We start from the raw sequence: 26,665 nt of genomic DNA, 5'->3' as shown, positions 1-26,665 counted from the left end.
GTTCGGGTCCCAAAAATCCGACCCGGCACCAGCTTGTAGCCATCATTTCAGAACCCCACCCGATCCAACGAATTAACAGTAATAATAGGTCCGAACCTGAAAATAAATTAAAAAAGACGTTTTTAATTAAGTATCCTGATGCATGCTCAATAATCCAGGGAGAAAAATCTAAAAAAGTTCAATCTGGTCCTCTGGACATTCAAAAAACAAAACAAAGCAAAACAACAACAACAACAAATGTAGAAATGTTTCGTCTTTCATCCGAAAGACTTCCTCAGTCTGAGGTGCTAAATTCAGCTCAGTCTTATAAATAGCACCTTCTCAGAGTGGATCAACCAGTTTTGCTGCTGACAACCAAAACCAGCTGCTCACATGATCAAGGAGGATCGTTAGGCTGATGGTCCTAACTTTTTTAGGTTTTTAATTAAGCTTTGACTGCTTATAGTTATTAACGGTCGGCGGACACACGCGGCTGAGTAAAGGGGGCAGAAGATCAGAGCTGAGGGGGTGTTTGTCCATTCATGGCCATCAAAGCGCATTAAATCTCTGCTTCTGCCTGCATTCTGCATTATTCAGACATGGACCCTGCTTTGACATGATGGATATTTTGATTTCGCCTGTTTGGATCATCGGCCGCGCGCGTCCACTGAGTGCAGCGGCTGAATGAACGACCATTTGGGCTGATGGATCGCTGGCAGGAGTCCAGCTGAAGCTTAACTGAACTTTTTACCTCTTTCAAAGCTGATCAGCGAGCGGTGAAATGGCCGCATGCGGCTGGTGATTGTTTGGCAAGCCATGTTGCCATATGAATGGGTCGTCAGCCCTGCATGTCCGTTGACGCAATCAAAAGCCTGACACTGATCCAGCCTGCACATTAAGCACATTATTATGGATCGGCCCGGCCCTAATCCGGGTTGAGCGAGGCTGAGCTCCAGGTTCGGGTTAGAAATTACAGATCTACCATCCGTCCAAAACAATCAATCATCATGCAAGTTGGCCATCTGGTCTAAAACCTTTGAATGTTATTATGCATGATGATTGATTGTTTTGGATGGATGGTCCCCTTTTTTGCATGCGTAAAACCAGTTTCTTTGGATTTCACCGAGGTCTGGCTTGAAACACATCAAGGAGATGCTATTTATAAGACAGATCTGGTTGGCAGGCCTCAGTCTGATGAAGTATTTCGGATGAAAGACTAAACATTTCTCCCCAAAAATAAACTTGTCCCGATAACATGTTTTAACCCTTTTTTGTGATTGCTTTCCTAAAGTTTCATTAAAATATGACCAGCGGTTTATGAAATATTTTGCTAACAGACAAACATTCTTATAGTACCCATTAGAATTCAGCTCCAACAGTTCTAGTTAGTACTGAAACTACTTTAGTAGAAAAGCCCATACCTGACAGTCCAATAAACATCTCCATAGTAGAAATCTAAGAATCTTGCAGAAGTGCCACTATACTTCACATCTCTCAGTCAGATCTTTATGAGGAACAGACCAGACAGAAGCCATTCCTCACTAAATGGAAAATAACTCACAGTCAGCTATAAAATGACACTCAGACCAAAATAAAACCAAGTGCCATCTAAAAAATTATGCCTCAGGGACGGGTATCCTTCAATAGTTTGTGTTAAAGAAGACATGCGCTGAACAATAAATTGGTCAATATAATCCCTATAATTGATTTGATGATTGATTGATGAGTTGCTCTGACAAGAACAAAGAGACCCAATATAAAATTGTAACTACAACCAGAAGCATACCTTTGACACATCAGGAATAGTTTATTAAAACCTGTCTCCAACTCAAACAAAGAGGTTCAACCTCAGAGCAAATAATTGTTTAGCTTGTATGTCAACAGGTTGCTGTTGTTGGTGATGGACTGAATGTCATCTACGAGAAAGTGTTTAAAATGTCTTGAAAAATTTGCAAGGGTTCTCAATTCCCTCATGGGGAAATGTCTTTGCTATCATGCCTTATCAGTTTTTATCATGTTCCAACGATTTGCACAGCATCCTGACGCATGCTCAATAATCCAGGTAGAAAAATCTAAAAAAGTTAAATCTGGTCCTCTGGACATTAAAAAAAAAAAAAAAACAAAGAAGAAGAAGAAGAAAAAAAAGTAAAACAACTAAACATTTCTACTTTTTTTTTTTGTTTTGCTTTGTTTTTTTGAATGTCCAGAGGATCAGACTTAACTTTTTTAGATTTGCACAATAATAACAGTTACAGAAATCTAAATTTTGTTTTCTTGAGTCGGACAGTGTGAGAAATGTGAGGGGTTGGCAACATATGTAACTAAATCATGACAGGTTATGAAGATTAATGAGAAGTTGACATTAAAGGCACCACGTGAAATCCCCACATGACCTGGGCGTTCTTGAATGCACCACTGTTGCACGTTTCTGACTGTCATGCAGCAGCTGCAAGTGAAAAATGTGCTGTTTTGTTGCAATAATGTCGTGCAGCAGTGACAATTATGTGCAAATATTGCATAAGATTTGTGCGGCATTTGTGTGACATATGCAACAATGTCAATTCATTGTGGTTCCAAGTGAAAATGTGTGCTTTTTTTTTTTGTTTTGCAATTTTGTGTCTCCAACTGGTCATCATCATCAATCCCAGTCCAGTGAGACAAACTTTACTTTAGAAAAAAGATTTGTAAACTCAATCGTCCAGGTAGATGACAACAAAAAAGATGGGTTATCTAGATTTACTTTAAAGAAAGACTGCTCAGTCCTGATTTAACAAACAAACAAACAAAAAAATCTACACTTGTACCACAGCAATGAAAATTCACCTATTAAAAGAATCAATGATGTTATATAATCAATCATAACAGGAAACTGCATGTTATTGTGTATATAAAGGCATTTACTTTCAGCTACAATCTCTATTGTCTGGACCTGTTTTATGAAACGTTAGCTAGGCAGATGCCACATGTGAAGTAAGACAGCAGCTTGCCTCTGAAGACCAGAAGCATTAACGGCACCTCAGCACCTGCTCATCCTCCGACACAATGTACACATACAAATTTAGGAACTGCTTGAGTGTCCACCCCCCGAGCCTTATGTTGATAAAAGGAGCGTTGGTCTGGAACAACAGTGTCAGCACATTCAGACGTATGAAGTCCAACCGGGACAAACCACAAAAGTATTGTTGGCTGACAAGAGCTTTAGAAAGTGTTGGAGTGGGGACCTTGTATTTTATTCATGGGGCAGAAATAATGAAAAGCACAGCAAGAAAACGTCTGCATTGTGGGAAAAATGAGGAAGCAACAGAAGAAAAATGTAACACATTAATTCATTATTTAAAAAGAGATAAGGAGTCCAGGGAGAAAGAAATCACTACAAAGTAAATAAAATTACCAATTTGCCCCATTCCACTCAGGCAGGAGGTTGAGGAGCATGAAATGTAGAACCACTAGACTGAGGAACAGCTTCTACCCTGAAGATGTTAGGCTAATAAAACCCTAACCAGAAAAATTACTGTAATTTTGGGGGGGTGGGGGTGTCATTGTAATACTTGGTTCATTTACTCAATGACTTTAATCGCTGGATGTCCGGCCCCTGAGGCCCACTGTGGCCCCCTGAGCAGTTGTGTTGGATAGCCCTGCACTAGACTGAGGAACAGCTTCTACCCTGAAGCTGTTAGACTTATAAATCCCTAACCCGGATAATCACTGTAAAAAAGAAAAAGAAAGAAAATCACTGTAATGACACTTTAATTGGTGATTAGTGACTTATATGCACTGCTGATTATCTATGCTGCTGATATCATGCTGCTGATTATCTCATGCTGCTGTATTCATTCATACCCATCTGCTCACTACAGACTCATGCTCAATCTGCTGTTATGGCATATTGCTTCACATTATTAGTGTTTAGCATATATCTTAGATATGTTAGTGTACCGTTTGATGTTCATTTAACATATATCTTAGTGTATCTTAGATCCTTATATACTGTTTCTTTTTACACTTTATATTTTTGGTACTGGGACCCCGAGTACATAATTTCCTTCCACCTGATGTACATGTGTTGCGAATGACAATAAACTTAGCTTGAGTTTGGTATATTAGTGATCAGTGTGGCTTGTTTAAGGAGAAAAAATGGAAGTTTATTCCTTCAAGAATTTACATAAAAAGTCAAATCAAGTCAACTTTATTTATAGAGTACATTTAAAACAGAACCTGCTATCAAAGTGCTTAACAACAACAATCAATGGGAGTAAAATTAAAGAGAAAAAAAATACAATACACTAATAATAATAACTGAAGAATTAATAAAAAGCATTTAAAACATAGGGTCACAGATTAAAAAACACTAGATCAATTTACACTGTATGAAATGCCTGAGAGAACAAATGTGTTTTAAGCAGGGATTTGATGTGAGGAAGGGAGGTGGCCTTCCTGATGTTGGGGGGCAGGTTGTTCCAGAGTTTGGGGCCCATGACTGAAAAAGCCCGATCTCCTCTGAGCTTCAGTTTTGTTTTTGGAGCAGCCAAAAGCAGCCGATCGGATGATCTCAGGGCCCGAGAGGGAATGTAAGGTTCCAGAAGCTCAGAGAGGTAAAGGGGTGCAAGGCCATTTAAGCATTTGAAGGTCAACAGAAGAATTTTAAAAACTATCCTCATACGAACAGGGAGCCAGTGAAGGGAGGACAGAACTGGTGTAATATGTTCAGACATATGAGTTCCGGTTAAAAGCTGGGCAGCAGCATTCTGGACGAGCTGAAGACGTGAGATGGAGGCCTGGCTGATCACAGCATACAGTGCATTGCAATAGTCCAATCGGGTCGTGACAAAGGCATGGACTAGTTTCTCAAGGTCGGGTCTGGACAATACTGGCTTGAGCTTAGCTACCTGTCTGAGTTGGAAGAAGCTTTTCTGCAGAACAGAGTTAATTTGTTTGTCAAACTTGAAGTCAGAGTCTAAAATCATCCCGAGATGTTTACCAGACTGCTTAAGATATGGCTGAAGAGAGTCCAGGTTGACAGGATCAGTGGTGGCAGTTGAGCTAGGGCTAAAGACAATGACTTCAGTCTTCTCATTGTTAAAACTTAAGAAATTTGAAGCCATCCGGGCCTTAATGTTGTCCAGACATTTTAACAGAGGGTGAATGGAGCAAACACTTGCTGGTTTCACAGGCAGGTAGATCTGACAGTCATCAGCATAGCAATGGAATGAAAGACCATGTTTCCTCAGGATGGACCCCAGTGGGAGCAAATAAAGTGAGAACAGAAGTGGTATAAGAATCGAACCCTGTGGGACTCCGCAAAAAAGAGGTAATGAGGCGGATATATTATTACCAACCTTGACACAGAAACTCCTGCCACTCAGGTATGAGCAGAACCATTCTAATGCAGCACCTATGATCCCAACCCACTGTTCCAGCCGTGATATAAGGATACTGTGGTCAACAGTATCAAAAGCAGCAGTAAGGTCCAGGAGCACAAGTACCACAAATTGACCAGAATCGTTTGATATAAGATCGTTACAAACCCTTACTAATGCTGTTTCCGTGCTGTGGAGTTGCTTAAAACCAAACTGAAAAATCTTGAATATTCTGTTCTCATTCAAAAACTTGTTTAATTGAATGAAAACTATTTTCTCCAGGATTTTGGACATATTTTGTGATTGGTCTGAATTTTGAGCAAGTGGAAGGGTCAAGTCCAGGTTTCTTAATTAACGGATGAACTACTGCATGTTTGAAAACATTGGGAACCACACATGTCACAATACTACTATTTATAATAGTAAGAACACTGGGTTATAGCAACATGTGAAGGTTTAAACTCTGTGGAAGCAATTAAGTTTAAAATTTTGATTTAGGTGAGGTTTGCTGGTATGTTTTTAAAATCTACATCTCTGCTATAGCCTAAACTTAACAACCCGTTCTCCTTGGACCAAGCAGTGACCCTGACAAGGCCAGATCCTCCCATATTGCTCCGACACTGACAGATAATGACGCCATTATCAACTGGTTGTCCTCAGCTGCCACCAATTTACTGTAAGGTGGAAAACGGTCATGTTGAGGAGGCTTCGAGACTCCTGTTGGAGGAGGAAAACAGTAAAAGGGAGCCTCATCAGGGTAGTTATCCACAGAGGATCAAACATTTTACCATCCAGGATCTGTCAGTTCCTTTCGTTCAGTGATGATGCATGTTTTCACTCAGATTCTTATTGATCCTGAAAGTCTTTTATAATCTGAGCATGCTTTTCCCACATCTCTTTCTTTGTAAGAAGCAGAGACTTCACAACACAGTCTTCCATAAAACTTCACAAAACTTCATTACATTTTAACCATAAAAACAGTTGAGCTCTGGTGATTGAGACTCAGCATGAATTCAGGGTAAAGTGGGGTACAACTCGTCAGGTTGCAAGTCAATATTTCAGAAGCTCCGGCAGTCCACTTGGAGCCAACCCTCATTCCTTGCTTCCTCTATGTTAATCAGCGATCTACTGCTATTAGATATGCTAATTGAAGCTTTTGTGAAGTCATCTCTGTTCCCTGTCTGAAATAAGCAGTCTAGATGCTGGATTTGGCTGTTTAAACATGGCAATTACAACATCTTCACTGGTCTGGTTCATCTTTATAACACCGCCCCCAGCCCCTTACATAAGCAGTCCTTTCCTTTGGTTTTAACACTTGGTGCTATAGCAGCAGTTGTTTTTCCTGGGCTGAAGCAAATGTTATGGTGCATGAAACAAAAATAAGTTCTTAGTCAGACGCTGGTTTTAGAGCAGCATTAAAATCCTTTCTGTACCCCCATCAAAAGATCAAGCTCTTAATATATTCAGAGCAGCATCGCACTTCTGAATATTTACATGCAAACTAAGAGCAACACAATGAGTTACTCATATTTTAAAGGAACTTTTTTCATGGACTGCACAGTTAGGAAGCAAATATAAAATCTGGAGAAAAGCTCAAGATGAGAAAGAGATGGTTTCAACAAAAAGACCAAAATCATAAACACAGTTTTCTAATACAAGCAATAAGCTTTTATTTTTATTTTTATGAGGAACAGGTTGACAGTTTCTTTACATTTATTTCATACCAATGTTGAATTTACGGTAAATGGACAGAAAATAGGAAAATATATCATAATTTTACCTTTTTTAGTGATAATTTCTTCTTGAAAAGATTCAATAACATTATGGCCCTAGCAAATCATTGTATGCCACAGAAGTTATGCACAATATAGAAAATAAGAGATTTTTATTTGGTATGAATGTGCAGAATTTAAAGCTCATAAGTAAACAAAGTACAGAGAAACCCATGATTCTCTGTCAGCATGCAGTGATCTGGCAGCATATCATTAACCTCTGAGCCAACAATTTATTACACATATCCCATCACAGCAATGCTATTTTTGCATTACGTCTAATCTTGTTGTCTTCTATTGGAAGTCTACGACCCTAAAGCATTTAGCAATGCAGCAGGAAGCCAGACAGGCAGAACAGTAGTCCAGAGCAAGAGAAATTAAATGCTACTGGCATTTCATACAAACTGCAAAACAATCAGAGGAAAAAAGTTAAGGGTGAACTGAAAAGCAGAAAAACTGTAGTTATTTTTATAGTGTGGAACAAAAGGAAGAGACATGTCTGGTTGCTTTTTATAAAGACCAGGTGCATACTGTATGTTTTAATGATGGAAACAGCGATTGAGAGCCCCGTATAAATTTAGGAAGGAAATATTTTCCTTGCGTTCTGAAATACCAGCTGAGGAATGTAGAGCAGGTATTTATGGTGCTTTTATTTACTGTCAGAATTTATTTTTCAGGGATGTACATATGGTACACATTTATGATGATCTGGTAAATGATTTATTCTAAACAGTTTATTGCAAGGAGCCATTGCTTACAATTTTATGTTATTTATTTATTTATTTTTTAGAAGAAAAACTAAAATGCAAAACTTTGATGTAAAAAAAATAGATTTATTTTACGTGGAATAATTATGGTAGACATAAGTTGACCGCTGGAGTATTGTAACACCAGCGTATTTATAAGGCAGTTTTATGGTTAAAATGCAAAGTTTCAGATTAAATTTATCGTGCACAATATTAGCAACCAGGCAGCACGGTGACTCAGCTGGTAGAGCTGTTGCCTCTTAGTGAAAAGGTTGCCGGTTCAAATCCTGGCTTGGGACTTTTCTGGGTGGAGTTTGCATGTTCTTTTCGTGCATGTGTGGGTTTTCTCCAGGTGCTCCGGTTTCCGCTCACCGACCAAAAACATGCATGTTAGGCTGATTGGTAACTCTAAATTGTCCCTAGGTGTGAGTGAGAGGGACATTTAAAAGAGGGACCTGTTCTGGATAATGAATGGATGGCTGAATACTAGCAATCTTGTCTCTAGAGGTTTCCATTTTTTAAGTTGATTAAAAAAATTATCAAGTCAAAAACTGAGTGTTTTTTTAAATCAATATTTGTTCATCAAGTCAGTCTTGATCAGTTGTTATCCTGTGTTTACTGGTAATATTTTCCACGTACAACCAGCTTTTTCTCTTCCAAACATCAACTTAGCTTTTAATAAGAATTCCCAACAGAAAGAGAACTGAATGTCAAACTTGATTCAGCAGAAATATTAGCGTAGAATAATACAGATGAAAGATAACAGTCCTTGAGCTCTTGAGGTGAAAAATACCCCAGTTGATACAAATCAGACCATTGCATGCTGATGACACCTGAGAGGAGGATAACAATCAAATTACATGAACATAATAACTCTCATACACAGAAAATAAAAGAAAGCCAAGACGTTTTTTTTTTATAGTAATGAAAATGCCAAGGTGCATTGCTATCACTACCACGGTGCATGTTTGCTAATGTTCCCTAATGTGTCAGGATCAAGGACACAGATTAAACCTAACAGATTCATATTAAGTTCTAGATAAGCAGAAATCTGTCAAAGTTGTTGCTACCAAGTGAGCAACACCTTCACTTTGATCTGACGAGCAAAAAGGTCAAATGTTACCTGCCAGCAGATGATGACAAAAATTTCTTCAGACGTTTCTGCTGAAGCTAAAAACTCTTTCTCTGTGTATGTTTGTTTCCTCTGTAGGTCTCAGAGGGCTTAATCTCATTAACGCCTTTATTGGCATAAACTGCCACCACCTAGGAGCTTCTTTCACTCACCGCTCTTCCTTTCCACCGCTGCTACTAAGAAGTTCCTTTCGCCCTCTTTTTGATCACCGTTGCCATGGAGAACCTCAGTGAACTCCAGAACCCGCTGCTGGACAAAAACAGTAAGCATATGGTCAACGGTTATGGCGGAGACTTTCCAAATAACCAATACCAAGAAAACATTATTAATTACTTTGCTGGAGGGGGTGGAGGAGGTGAGGGGGAGGGAGGAGGAGGAGGAAAAGGGAGTAATGGCAATGTAATGAGTGGAGGAGGATACAGCACCAACGGGAAGATTAAGTCTCAGCAGTTTCTGGACGCCACCTCGTTGCATCTGGCGGTGGAGGCTTTCTACAGGCCCAACTTCATCCTGTACAAGGAGGACAGCGGCAGCATCAAGGCGAAGGAATACAAAAGTGAGTGCTGTGAGACAACCTTCACAGAGAAGAAGGAAAAGGAGGCATCCAACACACCAGGAGGGGATGCACCTGGCATGGAAGACCCTCAAACCAAACTGCTAGAGGATGGTGAACATGTCAAGATTCAAACAGTTTCATACGAGGTGGAGGAGGAGGAGTATGTGGAGTATGAGGTAAGTGTAGAATAAATGAGAATACCACAAATCATTGTAACTTTTTCCTAAAACTGTTCCAATCCTTTTTAAATATCCATTGTTGTATTTGGTTTAGTAAATGTTTTTAGCAATTACCATTAAAACTGTATATACATTCCATCGTATACCTAAACTTACACCAATAATTTGCTACTGTGACATTTTTATAACCCTACAAGCATACCAAGTTCCTTCAACTTGTTTCCACATTGTTTCTAACAGCTTAACAGTGTTACAGAAACAATACAATTACAGTGTGATATAGCTGACAGTGGTGCTATGACGTGAACTCTGCTTGGAACTATTTCCATAATAATTTCATTTATTTCCTGAACTTACATGCTCCTTTTCGTCAGTTCAGAATAAAGGGACGAGACAGCCCCTGGTTTACTCCAGAGCTAGCTGACCTCCTGCACAGGAGAGATCATCTTTGGGCCGCAGCGAGAAAATCTGACTCAGACACTGATTGGTTGAGTTTTCGACAGATGAGGAATAAATGTACAACTGCTGTCAAAGCAGCAAAACGAAACTATTTCTTATCTCAGACTTCCAAAAATCTAAATGACCCTAACAGATTCTGGAAAACAATTAAATCTCTCTCAGGCACCCCCCAATCATCTGACCTCCCATCACAACTTCTCGTTAACTCTGCTCCTGTGTCAAATAAGCACGAGATCCTGAACTGTTTCAACAAACATTTTGTTGCTTCTAGTTCTTTATTTGACACAGTTACTAATGGAAGATCAGCCACTTCACTTAATAACCAAACTTCTACAAATCAAATCCCTCCTACAAGTCAATCCTCAGTTAATCACACCTTCTCTTTTTCTCCATTCTCAGTCAGTGAGGTCAATAAACTGTTAAAAGATCTTGATCCTAAAAAATCTGCAGGTCCAGATGAACTTCCACCTTATTTCTTAAGGCTGGCTGCTCATATCATCACAGTCCCTGTGACCCACATCTTCAATCTCTCCATGAGACAAAACTCCATCCCAGACACTTGGAAAACAGCCTTTGTTCTTCCTTTGCTGAAGGGAGGAGACCCCACCTCACTGAACAACTATCGACCAATCTCTAAACTCTGCATTTTAGCCAAGGTTCTAGAAAAACTGATAAACTCTCAAATCAAAAATTACCTGGACTCATTTAACATCTTACCTCCACATCAATCTGGTTTCAGGAAACAACACAGCACAACCACTGCTTCACTGAAGGTTCTTAATGACGTTGTTGAAGCACTGGATGCTAAGGATTATTGTGCTGCACTTTTCTTAGACCTGTCTAAAGCTTTTGACACTGTGGATCACAACATCTTGTGTCATAAACTCTCTGAAATCGGTTTCTCAGATCACACCATTGGTTGGTTCTCTAACTATCTTTCAGACCGGAGGCAATGTGTTCAACATAATGGTACTTCCTCCAGTTATTTAACAGTCAACAATGGTGTACCACAAGGCTCAGTCTTAGGACCCACCCTCTTTACAATCTACATACATAATGTAGGTAAAAACATCCCTAATGCATCCATACATTTCTATGCTGATGACACAGTTGTTTATTGTCGAGCTAAAACAGTTGCTAAGGCTTTCCAGCTTCTGAAATCTGCATTTAACTACATCCAGACTGATTTGTTTCACCTCAAACTTGTCCTAAATGCCGAAAAAACCAAAGGGATGCTTTTTTCAAATAGGAAGTTGGTCCCAGCAGTTCTTCCTCCGATTTTATCCTCAAATGGTGTCCCCATTGAGTTTGTTGATTCCTATAAATATTTGGGTATCTTGGTCGACTCACATCTTTCTTTTAAGCTCCATGTGGAAAACTTGGTAAAGAAACTGAAAGTTAAACTGGGTTTCTTTTTCAGAAACAGATCCTGTCTAACCCTGAATGCTAGAAAACGCCTTGTATCTGTGACTTTCCTTCCCTCAATTGATTTTGGTGATATTATTTACATGAACGCTCCTACAAGAACCCTGCAGATGTTGGATGCTGTCTATCATGGTGCACTAAGATTCATAACTGGCTGTGATTATCGTACCCACCACTGCACCCTGTATTCACTGGTTAACTGGACATCATTAGCTTCACGCAGACTCTCTCACTGGTACATTTTCATCTTTAAATCACTTCTTGGTCTGCTGCCTTCATACATCTCCTCCTACATGTCTCTGCGTGAGTGCAGCTACGGAGTGCGCTCTCAGGACATTATTACCTGCAGTGTTCCCTCAGTGAGGACTGAACTAGGCAAAAGGGCCTTCTCCTACTCCGCTCCTGTTTCCTGGAATATCTTACAAAAAGATTTGAAGCTCTCGACCTTGACCTCTCTAAGTGGCTTTAAGAATCTGTTGGACTCCTGGCAGGGACCAATGCAGACATGTTCCTGTTTTTAGTTTTATACATTTGTCTCGGAATCTAGTAGTTTTTTTGGTTTTGTTACCTTTTTCCTTTTAGCCATCCTATTTGTTAAAAAAAAAAAAACAAAAAAAAAACTGTAGTATGAGTTTTTATAACTGCTTATTGTTGTTGCTGTTGTCCATTGTTGTCATCTTTCTTTGTTGAAATCAGGTCTCTCTTGTAAATGAGTCCTCGAGGCTCAATGGGATTTACCTGTCTAAATAAAGGTTGATTGATTTGTACAAGTTAATCCCATTGATCCTCAGGGACTCATTTACAAGAGAGACCTGAAATGTTGCTATGTTGCTGAAATGTTACATTGCAGTAGATACCCTGCTTTGTGTGTTTTGTACTTTGTTATTTGTCTTGTATGGTACAGTCCTGGTTTTAGAACAACAATGTTGCTGCTACATTTATAAAATGGGATAAATTACTTTGTATTTAAAATCTAAAAAGAAAAAAGTCTTAACAGATTTATTGCAAGAATGTTGTGGCAGTGTTATTTTCAATACTTTATTAATCACTTGAATGCTAAACGTTACTTTACAACAATTTAATAAGTAAAATTTTAGATATTGTCACCAGCATGTAACTATAACATTTCTGCTAGTTATCTTCAACTTTAGGGTAATGCCACAACAATCCTTTATGTCATTGATTTTATTGCATGTGTTATTGAGCGCTAGGCTCTGACCAGTCCTTGAGTCAGGCCTGGGTAGAGGCTCATTGGCAAGCACCTGATGACTGAGGCTCTAACCATAGGGCCCGGTCAGGCTCAGCTGTAAATGAGTTATGTCAGTTTGCCTTCCTGTGGGCCGACCACCTGCGCAGGAGGAGTTGCTTTCCAACTCCAGAACAAGCTAAACTTAGTTGCGTACTCATTTCTGTAGCAATCTGTTTATTGTGTACCTTACTTCTCGTCTTGTAGCAGTATAGAATTCCACAATTGTTCTGGAGCAGCTGTGGTTGGGTGGTTAGAGCAGTCATTCTCCAGTGGGAGAGTTGGGTGTTTGACTCCACCAGCAGTCACATGTTGAAGTGTTCTTGGGCAAGACACTGCCTCATTGCCTCCTATGTGTGTCCCATAGGTGTATGAATGTGATAAAGCACTGATTAGTCTTTGTATATAGTAGAGTGCTGTATGAATGTATAAATGAGGGCACAGATTGCAGTGTAAAGCACTTTGAGTAGTTTGATAAGATAGAAAGGCATAAGTGCAGTCCATTTACCATTTACCATTCTGTGACAGAACAAAAGAATAAATGTATAAAAATAAAAAATAAATCAATTTTGAATTTTGATCGACTTATACAATAATGTAGTTGTCATCCCATAATGGATGTGGGAAACATGGTGGCCTTGGAATAAGAAAAGTCAGGGGTTTGACTCCTGGCACAGACCTTTCAAGGAGAAGTTTGCATGTGTGACTGTGAGCAGGCATGGTTGTTTCCATATGACCCAGTGATGGAATGGTAACTTGTCAAGATGAGATGGATGGATGGATGAATGGGTGCTTGATTTGGTTGATAGATAGATAGATAGATAGATAGATAGATAGATAGATAGATAGATAGAAAGGTAGGTAGGTAGGTAGGTAGGTAGGTAGGTAGGTAGGTAGGTAGGTAGGTAGGTAGGTAGGTAGGTAGGTAGGTAGGTAGGTAGGTAGGTAGGTAGGTAGGTAGGTAGGTAGGTTGATTGATTGTTTGATTGATTGATTGATTGACTCATAATCCCAAGTCTGTGTTTGAGCTCATGTAGCATTAGGAAGGTGTAAGCGTTATTCAAAGCTCTGAAGCAGGCTCTGAAACAAATGTGCACAGTATTATTGTAGGTTTATTGTACAGATAAGTGGAAATCACAAACTCACATGACGTCTGCCCATTTCACCTGAACAGCCGCCTCGTTTACAGAGCGCATCACATTTTTCTTCATAAACTGGTCACACCCCTTGGTGTTGTCATCTTCGCTCATAGGACAGCCTACTCTTACCACGTGACCAGTCTCTCAGCCAATAATACTTCCATCATTGATGTAAACAATCATGTGTCAGGCTTGTTGCAGAGTGCAGGCATGTAACTAAAACTCCTTCCTACCGGAAACAAAAACTCTGAAATAAAGGTTCTGCATCGGTTTAATATTCATTTATACTGCAGACCGTAGGTGTACACAACTTTCAGTAACATAACCAAATATAATACTGATAGAAATATATTTCAAAGGGCATGCAACATAAAACTATTGCCAAATTTTTATTGAGTTCACTCGCTGTAGTGATCCCTGCAGAAGGAAACAGCCAATAGAAAACAAATTTGCAAATAACTTCAGAATTTCACCTGATAGGTTACTATAAACTGAAATGTGTAACATTTCAGCAACAAATAAAGTTATGAAATTAACGTAACAACATTCTTGGAGTGAAGTTGTACAAGTAGACAAGGCTGTATCAAAACAAGCATGAATAATGACTTGCTCTTTGCATTGAATTAGAGTCAGATCCATTGTATTTCTACGGTGTTTGTACTATTTCTTTGCATTTTAAAGGATCAAACTCAGCTCCTTAATCAGACCGACATTTTGCTAAGTACAAATCCCATTTGATCCACTGACCTCACACTCAGTTCCCAACACTGCTGAAATTCATTGTTAGATAAAAATAAATCACACAAGCCCACCACACAGGGATGTGAGCTGCTACAATACTGCTGAATTAGCTGCAGTATTTTCACTCTCAACTGGCCCAAGCAACAGCACAAAGCACTCCAAAGGATTTAAAGGATTGGACAGACAGCACAGGGAATTAAGAGTCAATTGGTGTCCGGCAACACCTAAAGGACTAGCTGTAGAATCTACAAGAATAAGCCCCGGATAACTGTGATAAGCATCTTGCTGCTTAAATGCATCGTGACATGTGTTCATACAGTGTTTGGGTTCACTTACTGCATTTCATTACTAAATAAATATTCATTTGCAAGAGTTCTTAAGTAACTTTAATCTCCTTGGCTTTGCTCATCCTTAGAGAATAGATGAGAAAATCTTTAAAGTGTAAATCCTTAAGAGCAAAAAAGCCTAAAACTTTCTGACATGAGTATTCCAAAGTCAGTTTTGAAATTTAGGGAGGAAAATAAAGACTGGTACTAATTATGTATCCTTCTGATAGGAGGAAAATGTATGTCATCATAAAATATGTGGTGTTTCTAACTCCTGTGCAAAGCCTGACTATATGTATGATCTATAGCCCTATTCACACAGGATTATTACCTAGGGACCACATGCTATTTGTAATATTTACGGATATTGTCTGTGTGGTTAATCCCATGTGAATCGGCCATGTCATTAACTTGTAAAGTAAAATTTCCCCTGCAAATTTCCTACTATATTTTGCTGAATGCCGAGGTCCTGCGATAATACTAATCCAATGCGAATAGGCATCTCTAAGATTTGAACAGAAATGGGCGGGATCCGATACATAATTAGGCAATTTTTGTTTCCTGGGTGCATTTTTATTTGCTTTTGGCAATGGAGGCTGCATTGAAGTGCATAAATAACCTTTTGTGTCCCAGACCAGCAAAAGCCCATCGACCCATAATGACCGCCTAAAAAAAAAAAAAAGAAAAGGCTGAAGAGAAGGAGCAAAATCATATGCAAATGGTGGCTCACATCATGCATTGCTCTGTGTGGTAAGAATAACTTCCTTTGGTTTGTAGACTATTATACAGCTGGCTAGTGCTGGCAGTAACACAGCACTGAGCTGTGGCTGTAGCCTGAACGTAACGTGACTGACTTGACTGACGTGAATGAAGTAACGTCATTACTGTAAAGACCGTCTACTGCCAAACACTGACTATCACTGAGAGAAAAAAAACATGCAAAATGTATTCTGTTAGGGCAGCACGGTGGCACAACTGGTAGAGCCTCTCAGTGACCAGGTTGTCCGGTTCAAATCCTGGTCCGGCAGCCTTTTTGGGTGGACTTTGCATGTTCTCTCCGTGCATGTGTGGGTTTACTCCGGGTACTCCGGTTTCCTCCCACAGACCAAAAACATGCATGTTAGACTGATTGGTCACTCTAAATTGTCCCTAGGTGTGAGTGAGAGAGTGAATGGTTGTTTGTCTCGTTTGTCTCTATGTGGCCCTGTGATGGACTTGCGACCTGTCCCGGGTGTACCCCGCCCCTCACACAGTGATTGCTGGACATGGGCACCAGCGACCCCCGTGACCCAAAATGGAAGAAGTGGGTAAAAGATAATGGATTGATGGATGTATTCTGTTATATTTGTCTCATCTGCAGTTTAGAATACAAAATATTTTCCCCCTAGCTTTTTTATTGTCTGTGTTACTTCTCTAAAATTTCTTTATCTAAGAAAAATAGTATTGCCAATTTAAAGCCACTTTTTTTTTTTTTTTTACTAAATCTGCATTGTGGATATTGTGTCTTCCCTTTGTGGCAGAAGGATTTATTCAATGTTTGTCCTTGCAGTGAAACACTTTCATTTTTTAGATGCTAATCTATTATGCAGAGTTTCTTTTTTCTACCATACGTATCAGCAACTTTTCTTATATTTTTCCACATTCTTTCTGTCGGATATGTTGGTATACTCCTGGGTTCTGTTTAGTCCAACTCCTTCACTTTCCTCATTTGTAAGAGCAAAACAAACCAGTCATAATTGGATGATGTAAAACCTGTCGCTACCACTGCACTGGCATTCAGATGTTGCCACAGCTGGAGATTTATTTGTGTTGATTGGCTTAATAAGCGCTTCGATTAAAGGTTGGGAATAAATTAGTAATAAGGCAGCATTGAGCCCTTTTGCAAGATGGTAAAAACAGCTTGTTAATCAAATTGCATCACAAAACTGAGCTTATTATTTAGTCTGCAGCCTGTCTCACTCTTGCCTCTTATTGTGTCAGCCATCACCCTCAACCCTTCACAAAGTGTTTACAGCATACATACCAACAATAATCCAGTGGCACCATAAGTGTCGGTGTACTGTGTACTGATATCTTGTGCATTTTGTTTTTAGATACATCCTGCATCAAATTCCTAAAGAATTAACTTAAAAATGCTAGAGTTTAAGTGAAAAGACCTAATGTTGTTACTCTGGTCATGTGTGAGTCTGTTAGCGTTGTGCATTTATGGCCATTGATTAACACAATATGTATCTCAGTAGACTGCTAATGATGGGTTCATTAAAAATACATATATAGGCAACAATGTTATACATGATACAATTCAGCAATTAATCACAAATCAATGCAATATGAGACGAGTTTGATTTTACACATTGAGATTAAATCAATTCAGTAAGACAAAGCAGGAGAACTGGAAGTCCCTGCCCTCCATGAAAATGAATGGGACATTTTTCTAACAATGAAAAAATTACAGTTCAGATAATGTTGTTCATCTGTTCTGATTTTTGTTGATTCACATGGTTCTTTGCCTTGCTGCTGTATATTCATATATGCATTTTAAAAAATATTTATAGTTTCAGTAAGTTATTTGAAAAATGGAAAAAAAAATGTCATGCCACAGTGTGATTTGACATTTGACAGTGCCACAACCTGTCAGCAGGTTGAATGGGTGTTTAGATGTGACTTTTGTATGAAGGGTACAGCCACATGTTCCAAGTCCAAAGACTCCAGCTCTAAAAATTCAAATACAAAATAAAAAAAATTACAGCTTGGCAGTCCAATGACATTTTTGCTTCAATTCTGAAAATTAGGATAAAGCAGTGATGCTTTGTCCATTTTCATTCATGTTGATGGCCAGCATCAGATGTATGAAGGGTGAAATGTGACATAATTAAATAAGTAAATACATAATAATTAAATGTATCATTGAATTAATGAATATATCATTACATTTTGAATACACAAGTAATTAATTAAATAACCCATGAAATAAATAAATGTACCTTATAAATAATGACATTAAATAATGAATTGTGAAAATGACGTTTCATTATTTAATGTCAATTTGTCCTCCAGTAGTATAAGCGTATGGTATCATAACAAGCCAATGCTAATTATAGGATTTATTACAAAGGAAAGTCTTAAGCCCACTCTTAAAACTGGACAATGTATAAGCCCTACGGACAGAAACTGAAAGTTGGTTCCACAATAGAGGAGCCTGACAACTGAAATATCTTACTCCTATTCTGATATGGAAACTATAGGAACCACAAGTAGCCTACAGTCTGAGATCTAAGTGCTCTGTTAGGAAAATATGGAGCAATAAGATCTGCAATATAAGATGGAGCTAGGTTGTTGAGAGCTTTGTAGATTATAAGTAAGATTTTGAATTATATTCTGAATTTGACAGGGAGCCAAAGAGAATCTAAAAATGGAGAGATATGATCTCTCCTAACAAATCCTATTAAGACTCTGGCAGCAGCATTTTGGATCATCTGAAGACTTTTTAAAGAAGTTTTTGGACACACAGATAACAAACCATTGCGTTTTTCAGTTTTTCTGCATCTTTTTTAGATAAGATGGTTCTAATTTTAGTGATATTACACAGGTGGAAGAAAGTGGTTCTAGTAACGTTTTTAATGTGGGGGATAAAAGACATATCCTGATCATAAATGAAACCAAGACTTTTAACATTAGAACTGGAGGCCAGATTAATGCCATCCAGAGTTGGTGAAAGACTGCAAAATTTATTCCTAAAATGCTCAGGTCCAAATACCAAAACCTATGTCTCTTTGAGTTTAAAAACAGAAAATTAAGGGTCATCCAGGATTTTATGTCTTCAAGACATGTTTTGTAGTCTAAGTAACTGATAGGTTTCATTGGCTTTCATGGACAAATATATTTGTGTATCATCAGCATAACAATGAAAATGTATCCCAAGCTGTTTTATAACATTACCTAATAGAAGCATATATAAGGTAAAGAGTATTGGTCCAAGCACTGAACCCTGGGGAACTCCATAACTAACTTTGCTTTAAGAAGAAGCTTCATTATTTACATTTACAAACTGGAATCTATCGGATAAATATGATTTAAACCATTTTAGAGCTGTTCCTGTAATCCCAATATCACATTCAAATCTCTGTAGTAGAATATTATGATCAACAGTATCAAATGCAGCACTGAGGTCTAACAGGACCAGTGCAGACACAAGTGCATCATCTGAGGTCATGAGAAAAGCATTAGTAACGTTCACCGGTACTGTTTCATGCACTAAGCACATTTTCAGAGTTTGTTGCTGTTCGTTTCTGCTGTCGTTCTTCTCTTAGAGAATAGGCGTTGCCACTAATAAAATATTAACGCTAAATTGCAAATACTGCAACCAGGAATAAAAAAAACTGTCTACTTAAAGAAGGGGAGATGATAAATAAAGTATTCAACCATGTAATGTATATTTCTTTTGGCATTTTTATAGTGGATGTTTGTTCAAACAAATTTGTTTGCATATGTTTCATTAAAAAAAATTGAGAATAGAATTGTATTAGTACAAAGACGTAATAGACATCACATCTAGATTTGTTGCCAAAAATGAATCAGTTGATCTACTGAGTCATTCGTACTGTGAACTTGTGAGTACATGAAATGAATAATGTTAACATCTCTAGTGTTTGTAGCTGGGTGGAACAAAAACACTTATTGTGACAAAAAAAAAAAAAAAAAAAAGAATAATGGGTAACAGTGATGTTTCAAGTTTCTCTTAGATTCTTATGTCAAGAGCCCGAAAAGTTTCAAAGCACAGCTACTTTTTGGCAACGTCGCCACAATAAATTTGTTCCATACTATGAATTTGTTCTATAATTTTACATGTTTATGGTAACTTGAGAGTTACGATAATTTGTTCAAAGTTATTGAATATGCAAAACGTGAAAGCTTGCACAGCCTCAAGGTGAACTCAAGGTGAGCTCATTTACCTACAGATTTGCACCAAACCATTAGCAAACTATGTTTAAAGCTGAGAAAAAGTTTAAAGAGCTGAGAACAGATTATTTTAGGGTCTACATTCAGAGAGCTGTCATAAATTATTGGTAGCTACAGTACTCTAATCTATTACAACCTGAATCACATGAAAGATTCACATCAAGTGCCAAGATTGCAGTCAAAAAATGTTTTAGGCTTTTAGTAGTGTAAGAATCTTGCTAACATCGCAGTTTGGTTTGTTTCAATCAATAATTGTATGTTCTTTTTTATTTAAATGTTTCTTTCTCTACATCTAAAATAATTCAAACACTTTGAATTAATTTGTCTCGTTTGTTTTTGTTGAAAGGCATCTTGTCTTAGTAATTTATATGGAGTTATTTAAATGAATCACAATGGTGTTTTGAGTTGATTGTTGCACAGATAGTCATTTTTCAGACAAAAAGGTCACTAGTCACCATACACTTCGAAGGTCTATTGGTTGAAGAATTTTTAAGGAATGTGTTAAACCCTGGACTGCCAACTAATTGCTTTGGAAAAAGCTTATTAACTGGCATCACTGGTGGCAAAATATGGCTTGGACATGGCAGAACATGGCTGCCGCTGCTAGTTGTGGGACTGTGTATACCTAGTAAATATCTTTATAAATTAAAAGCTGTTGATTTTGGGCCTCAATAGTTGTAACTTCATAAAAAATAAGGAAATTATGGACATTCAATTTAGATCAGAAATTTGGTTTCTTGATATTTACACAGTATGAACCTATTACTGCGTATAAAAATGTTATCTTAAGTCTGATGGCTCACTATGTTACTTTCATCCAAACCCAAAAGGATGTATAATTTTAGTTTTTTTTATCCCCAACACATTTGAAAAAAACATTGCAAATACAGTTCACTGGCTGTAAATGGGAATTTCCAAATAGTTAATCTATTCTTTAGGTTGCAAAAACGTTGAAAGTAGCTGCATGTGAACTAAACAGACCCCAACTAGTTCACATTTCTTGTCTTAGATTCATATCGAAGACAAGATCCATGGGATCTTTATGCATTTCAGCAATCCTTTGTCGAGATTGGTATTCCAAAGTTCATGCTCAATAATCCAGGTAAAAATCCAACAATATTCAGTCAGGTCATCTGGACGCAGATGACTTGACTGAAGGCAGTATTATATATTAATAATACTTCAATTTAGCAACGTGACACACATATCTAGAAACCTGTATATAGTCAGAATTGTCATTTATTGCCATACTCAGATTTCAAAAGCTTGTCTGGTTGTTGCAGTTACTGTGGAATTGCCTGCACATGCATCATTTCCACACCAGCAGTTAGCTGTTTGTGAAACACTGAAACACACTGAAGTTTCAATCAAGTCTTGCACCCATTTCACATCTTATCGAGCTGCCGGTGAAGGGAAGTGAGCTTTAACCATTTGTGTGACAATGGCAAGGTCCTACTTCAGTAGAATAGACATGTTCATTCTCAACTAACATGCCACTGTGACTTTTATCCACCAGTATACAACACTTTACCACATCACATTTACACCACGTGTTCCTCTTCGTCATTATTTATCTAAAGCACCGTAAAATGATCAGTCATAATTATCTGGTAAATTAGGTTTATACTGTAAATGAGCAAAATATATATATATTTCTAACCTTGTGACTTTCTTATAAAAACATCATGAGTGAGAATGTTTTCTCTAGAGATCAACTAAGCTAACACTTCAATGTCTGTGTGCCAGACAACTACAATAATATCATCAGGCTTTGCTTTAACAAATGTACAAGCGCAGGAGGTCAGCCAAATAAACCACCATCTGTCTCCAACCTGCTCTAATCGCAGTGCTTATTGGCAGGTGAAACCATGTAAACATGTAGCCAACTGCACTGTTCACTGCTAATCAGAAACAGAGACATGGAGTTTACTTGATTAGGCTTCAGAAAGTACAGGAAACCAGCACAGCAGATCACTCAAAGACATTTATTTAACAGGTTTGGCATTCCTTTGTCCTAAAGTAAATATTAAATAGTTTTCATTATTTAATCAAATAAAGTAAATGGTAAACATTCATTTTACCCTTAATGCATAGTTTAATATTTCTTGTTTGTTTATTCTTTGTTTTTAGCGAGTCAAATCAATTGTTCTCATCCTGATAACTTCATTGTACTGTTGACCTTGCATTATTCTGCATTTGACAAAAAAAACAACTTGATTGACCTTAATTGATTGATTTTATTCAAGAGCTTGTGAGTAGGTGATTTATTTAAATTATCTCTAGGTGTGAGTGAGAGAGTGAATGGTGGTTTGTCTCGTTTGTCTCTATGTGTCCCAGTGATGGACTTGCGATCTGTCCAAGATGTCCCCTGCCTCTCGCACAGTGATGGCTGGATATGACCCCCGCAACCCGAAAATGAAGTCAAGTCAAGTCAAATGCACATTTAAAAACAGCAGCTGTTACCAAAGTGCTTAATAATAAAATCAATGGCATTAATTAAAGAAAAAAAAAACAATAACAAAATGTGATTAAAAGCATCAAAAGTAAAACATAAAAGCACAAAACAATGAAATACTAAATCAAATCACACTGTGTTAAATGTCAGTGAATACAGGTGTGTTTTTAGAAGTGATTTAAAAACTAAAAGTGAAGGCCTGTCTAATGTTGGGGGGCAGGTTGTTCCAGAGTTTAGAGCCTATGACTGAAAACACCTGATCTCCTCTGAGCTTCAACCTGATTTTTGGTGCAACCAAAAGCAGTTGGTCAGATGATCTCAGCACCCACTAAGGAACATATGGTTGCAGTAAGTCAGAGAGATAAGAAGGAGCAGGTCCATCTAGGCACTTAAAAATCAACAGGATCATTTTAAAATCTTTTCTGATATGCAACAGGGAGCCAGTGAAGGGAGGACAAAACTGGTGAAATGTGCCCAAACCTATGAATTCCTGTTAATAGCCAAGCTGCAGCATTTTGGGCACACTGGAGATGTGAAAGGGAGACCTGACTGACCCCAACATAAAGCATGTTACATTAGTCCAGCCGGGTTGTAACAAATGCACGGACTATTATTTCAAGGTCATATCTGGTCAACACTGACTTAAGTTAATCTATCTGCCTTAACTTGAAGAAGCTTTTTAGTAGAACAAAGTTAACCTGTTTATTAAACCTAAAGTCTCTGTAGCAGGACCAAGACTTTGGAACGAGTTATCTCTGCTTGTCAGACTGGCTCCCTCCCTCTCGGTTTTCAAATCCCATTTAAAAACTCACTACTATTCAGTAGCTTTCAACACCAGAGGATCTGTGTTTTGAACCTGTACGCTCCACACTGGTTTGTCGTCATATTTGTTATATGCATCGATTTTATGTCTATATTTTTGATTTACTTCATTGTGTATATTGCTTCGTGTGTTGTCTATTGTTCTGTCTGTGCAGCACTTTGGTTGGCCTTGTAGCTGTTTTAAGTGCTCTATCAGTAAAATGGTATGGTATGGTATGGTATGGTATGGTATGGTATGGTATGGTATGGTGTGGTATGGTATGGTAAAGTCAGAGTCCAAAACCATCCCAAGATTTGTAACAGACTGCTTAAGATATGGCTCAAGAGAGTCAAGGTTTACAGGAACAGAGACAGCAGTAGAGCTTGGGCTAAACACAACATCAGTCTTCAGATTGTTAAAATTAAAAAAAAAAAAAAAAATGAAGCCATCGATACCTTAATGTCATCAAGACATTTTAACTGAGAGTGAATTGTGCATGAACTATTTGGTTTTAAGGGCAGATAAATCTGACAGTCATGATCATAAAAATGAAACCAAAGACCATGTTTCCTCAGGATAGACCTCAAAGGGAGCAGATACAGTGAAAACAGAAGGTGTCCAAGAATTGAGCCCTGCAGAACCTCGCAGGAAAGAGGCACTGAAGCAGATAAACTATTACCAACATTAATATACAAAACTCCTGTCACTCAGATAAGAATGGGTAAAGGTAAGGATAAGGAAGAAGCAGTAAATGGATGGATATGCTTGCAGTCACTGTGTGATATAAAGATAGAGGAGCCTCTTTTTAGAGCTGTGTTAATGAGTATCAAATCAATAAAACATGGTAAAATGGTAAATTTGTTATATATTTGTTTATTTTCTTCCAAATCTGTCACCAGGAAAGGAGGGTGGTAATGTAAATGTCTAACTAACTCTGTGTGTATTACGTTGTTAGTAAAATATCTTGTGCATCAGGATATCTTGTGAACCACTAAACAGATTTCAATGGAACACATAAAGTAACTGTTGGATATAAATCTACAACTGATTTTTGGAGACAACCCACTTTAAGATGGTTGCCAGAGCAAATCTATCTTAGCAAACACAAGAGTGGCAATAATTCCATCAATGCTAGAGGTATTATGCCTAAATTTGATGTGGTAGTAGCTGAAAGGCATCCTCATCTAACAAATTACAAAAGATCTGTGTTTGAAACTTTGGCTTTCATGGCAGTGTGCAATACTGTACACATTTCCATCCATCCATCCATCCATCCATTACCTTTCCCCGCTTCTTCCTTTTCGGGTCATATGGGGTCACTGGTGCCCATATCCAGCCATCACTGTGCGAGAGGTGGGGGACACTCTGGACAGGTCATAAGTTCATTACAGAGATCAATATATATTTCTTCAAGTTTGATTTTTAATGATTTTATTGTATTATTTTTATTTTAATTTGTGATTATTTCTATAAGACAAATTATAGACATTGCGCTTTAAGTTTAAGTCTGTTGTACTTTTATAGGGTAGGGTTTTTTTTTGTTTTTTGTTTGTTTGCTTTAACTGCAGCATAAAAAAAAAAGAATAGTACCTACGGGATTGTGTAATACTGTAGTTGTAGTGGGACAAAATTAGTTATGTTGTAAAAGATGAAAAATAGTTTCGGGAACTTCAGCCATTAAACTGCACAGTCAGTATCAGCTAATGACTGGAAGCAGTTAATGACTTTGCAGCAAGAAAACTGGGTTTGAAATAACAAAACTGTTGCAACACTTAGCATAATAATTTCCTGCCCAATGACCCTGGATATCTTTGATACTGCAGTCGTGAATTCGATCCATTAAAATGTTCACGTATTTTCCCTGGGACAAAAATAACACTTGAGCCAAACTGCATTTATTTGTCAGCCATCTGTTTCACCCTCTCAGTGCATGCAATTAGAATGTATCAGTGCATTATATTTTCACACAGTAATCTGAACATGTGGTGGAGCATTTCAATAAAAAATGGCCTCCTTTCAGCTTTTACTGATGTGTCACTTTGCACCACAACTGCATTGAAATGTTAATGTCACCGGCATGGATGTGGAATCAATAGAGGACTTGGCTTCAAAAATAGACATCAATGATCTCCTCCTACTTCCTGCAGGGTTTTAAATGAAAGCAGATTTGATTAAAAGTATTATCTATTCAGCCTAAATTTTTAGCAATGTGAGTACTTGTGCTTTTATTGGATCTAAAAGGTGACAATTCTCTGGTCTGATGCGCTCCAGTCATTTATTTTCTGACATCTTCAGCCATATGTTCTGGTAAAAATAAAAATTACAGGTTCAGACAGTTCTCAAATCTCTTGGGTCATTTCAGCTCTGAAACAGATTTTCAAGTCTTAGAACTCTTTCCACAGTTCAGCATGTCTTTCCTGGATATTACATGACTGGAATGAAGTAGAAATGTCACACGAGGGAGTCGATAAGTCGGTGAAAAAGACAAGGAATAAAAAAAGGGTACAAATTAGAATTATGAGATGAAGACTTTTCTAAACCTTATTCCAGGATGTTTCTTTGAATGTATTTTTGTTAGTTTGAGTACTTTTTAGGGAGAACAAAAATCATTTAAACCAAAAAAATGAAAACATTCGACATCCTTTAAGTGTCAGTTACAGATTGGACTGATCAAGTCTCACTTCCTCATTTGCTCTCGCAAGAGATCATTAGGTCAAGTAAAAAATATAGTATAAAAACTTTGAGAATTATATAATTATTTTTATGAATATTATATATGTACACCCCCCCACACACACACACTTTTTTTGGCATAACCCCACACAATGTGCACAATGTGCATGTGGTCAGGCAATAAATATGTAGAACATATGTGGCCATAGTTTGGACTTTGTATTCAGAGTCAGAGATTCTTTATTGTCATTCACACCTCATGTGGTACATGTGGTGGAGCGAAATTATGTACACAAGGTCCCAGTTACATCCAACAATAAAATGTATAAGAAAAACAGTAATAACATCTAAGATATGAACTAAGAAAAACATCAACTAAATATAGACTAAACACTCATAACATAAAAACATTGAACATCAGCACAAACATGAACATGAGTCTGTGAGCGGATGTGCACGCATGAACACATCAACATTGAAACAGATCAGCAGCAACATGAAACAGATCAGCAGCAACATGATATGGTTGTTCACAGTGATTATTCTAGTTAGAGATTCATGAGTCTAACAGCCTCAGGGTAGAAGCTGTTCCTCAGTCTAGTGGTTCTACACTTAATGCTCCTTAACCTCCTTCCTGAGGGGAGTGGGGCAAAAAGTGTGTGTGCTGGGTGAGTGGGGTCCTTCATGATGCAGGTGGCCCTCTTCCTGCATCTGGAGGT

The 26,665-nt window shown here is 38.0% G+C and overlaps 1 protein-coding gene across 1 annotated transcript in view; it reads left to right on the top strand.

Annotated features, from left to right (window-relative positions):
• The first annotated feature begins 9,202 nt into the window (after positions 1-9,202).
• The window catches only part of syndig1l (synapse differentiation inducing 1-like), a 44,321-nt gene continuing 26,858 nt past the window's right edge, over positions 9,203-26,665 (top strand). The window contains exon 1 of the mRNA XM_037685357.1: positions 9,203-9,718. Coding sequence (XP_037541285.1) covers positions 9,203-9,718 — 516 coding nt within the window. The remainder of the gene's footprint in view (positions 9,719-26,665) is intronic.

Source organism: Nematolebias whitei, chromosome 12 (genome assembly GCF_014905685.2).
Source record: "Nematolebias whitei isolate Nwh7 chromosome 12, NemWhi1, whole genome shotgun sequence".
NCBI classification, from domain to species: Eukaryota; Metazoa; Chordata; class Actinopteri; order Cyprinodontiformes; family Rivulidae; genus Nematolebias; species Nematolebias whitei.
Note: the sequence above shows the minus strand (reverse complement) of the source record. Positions and strands in the feature narration are given on the sequence as shown.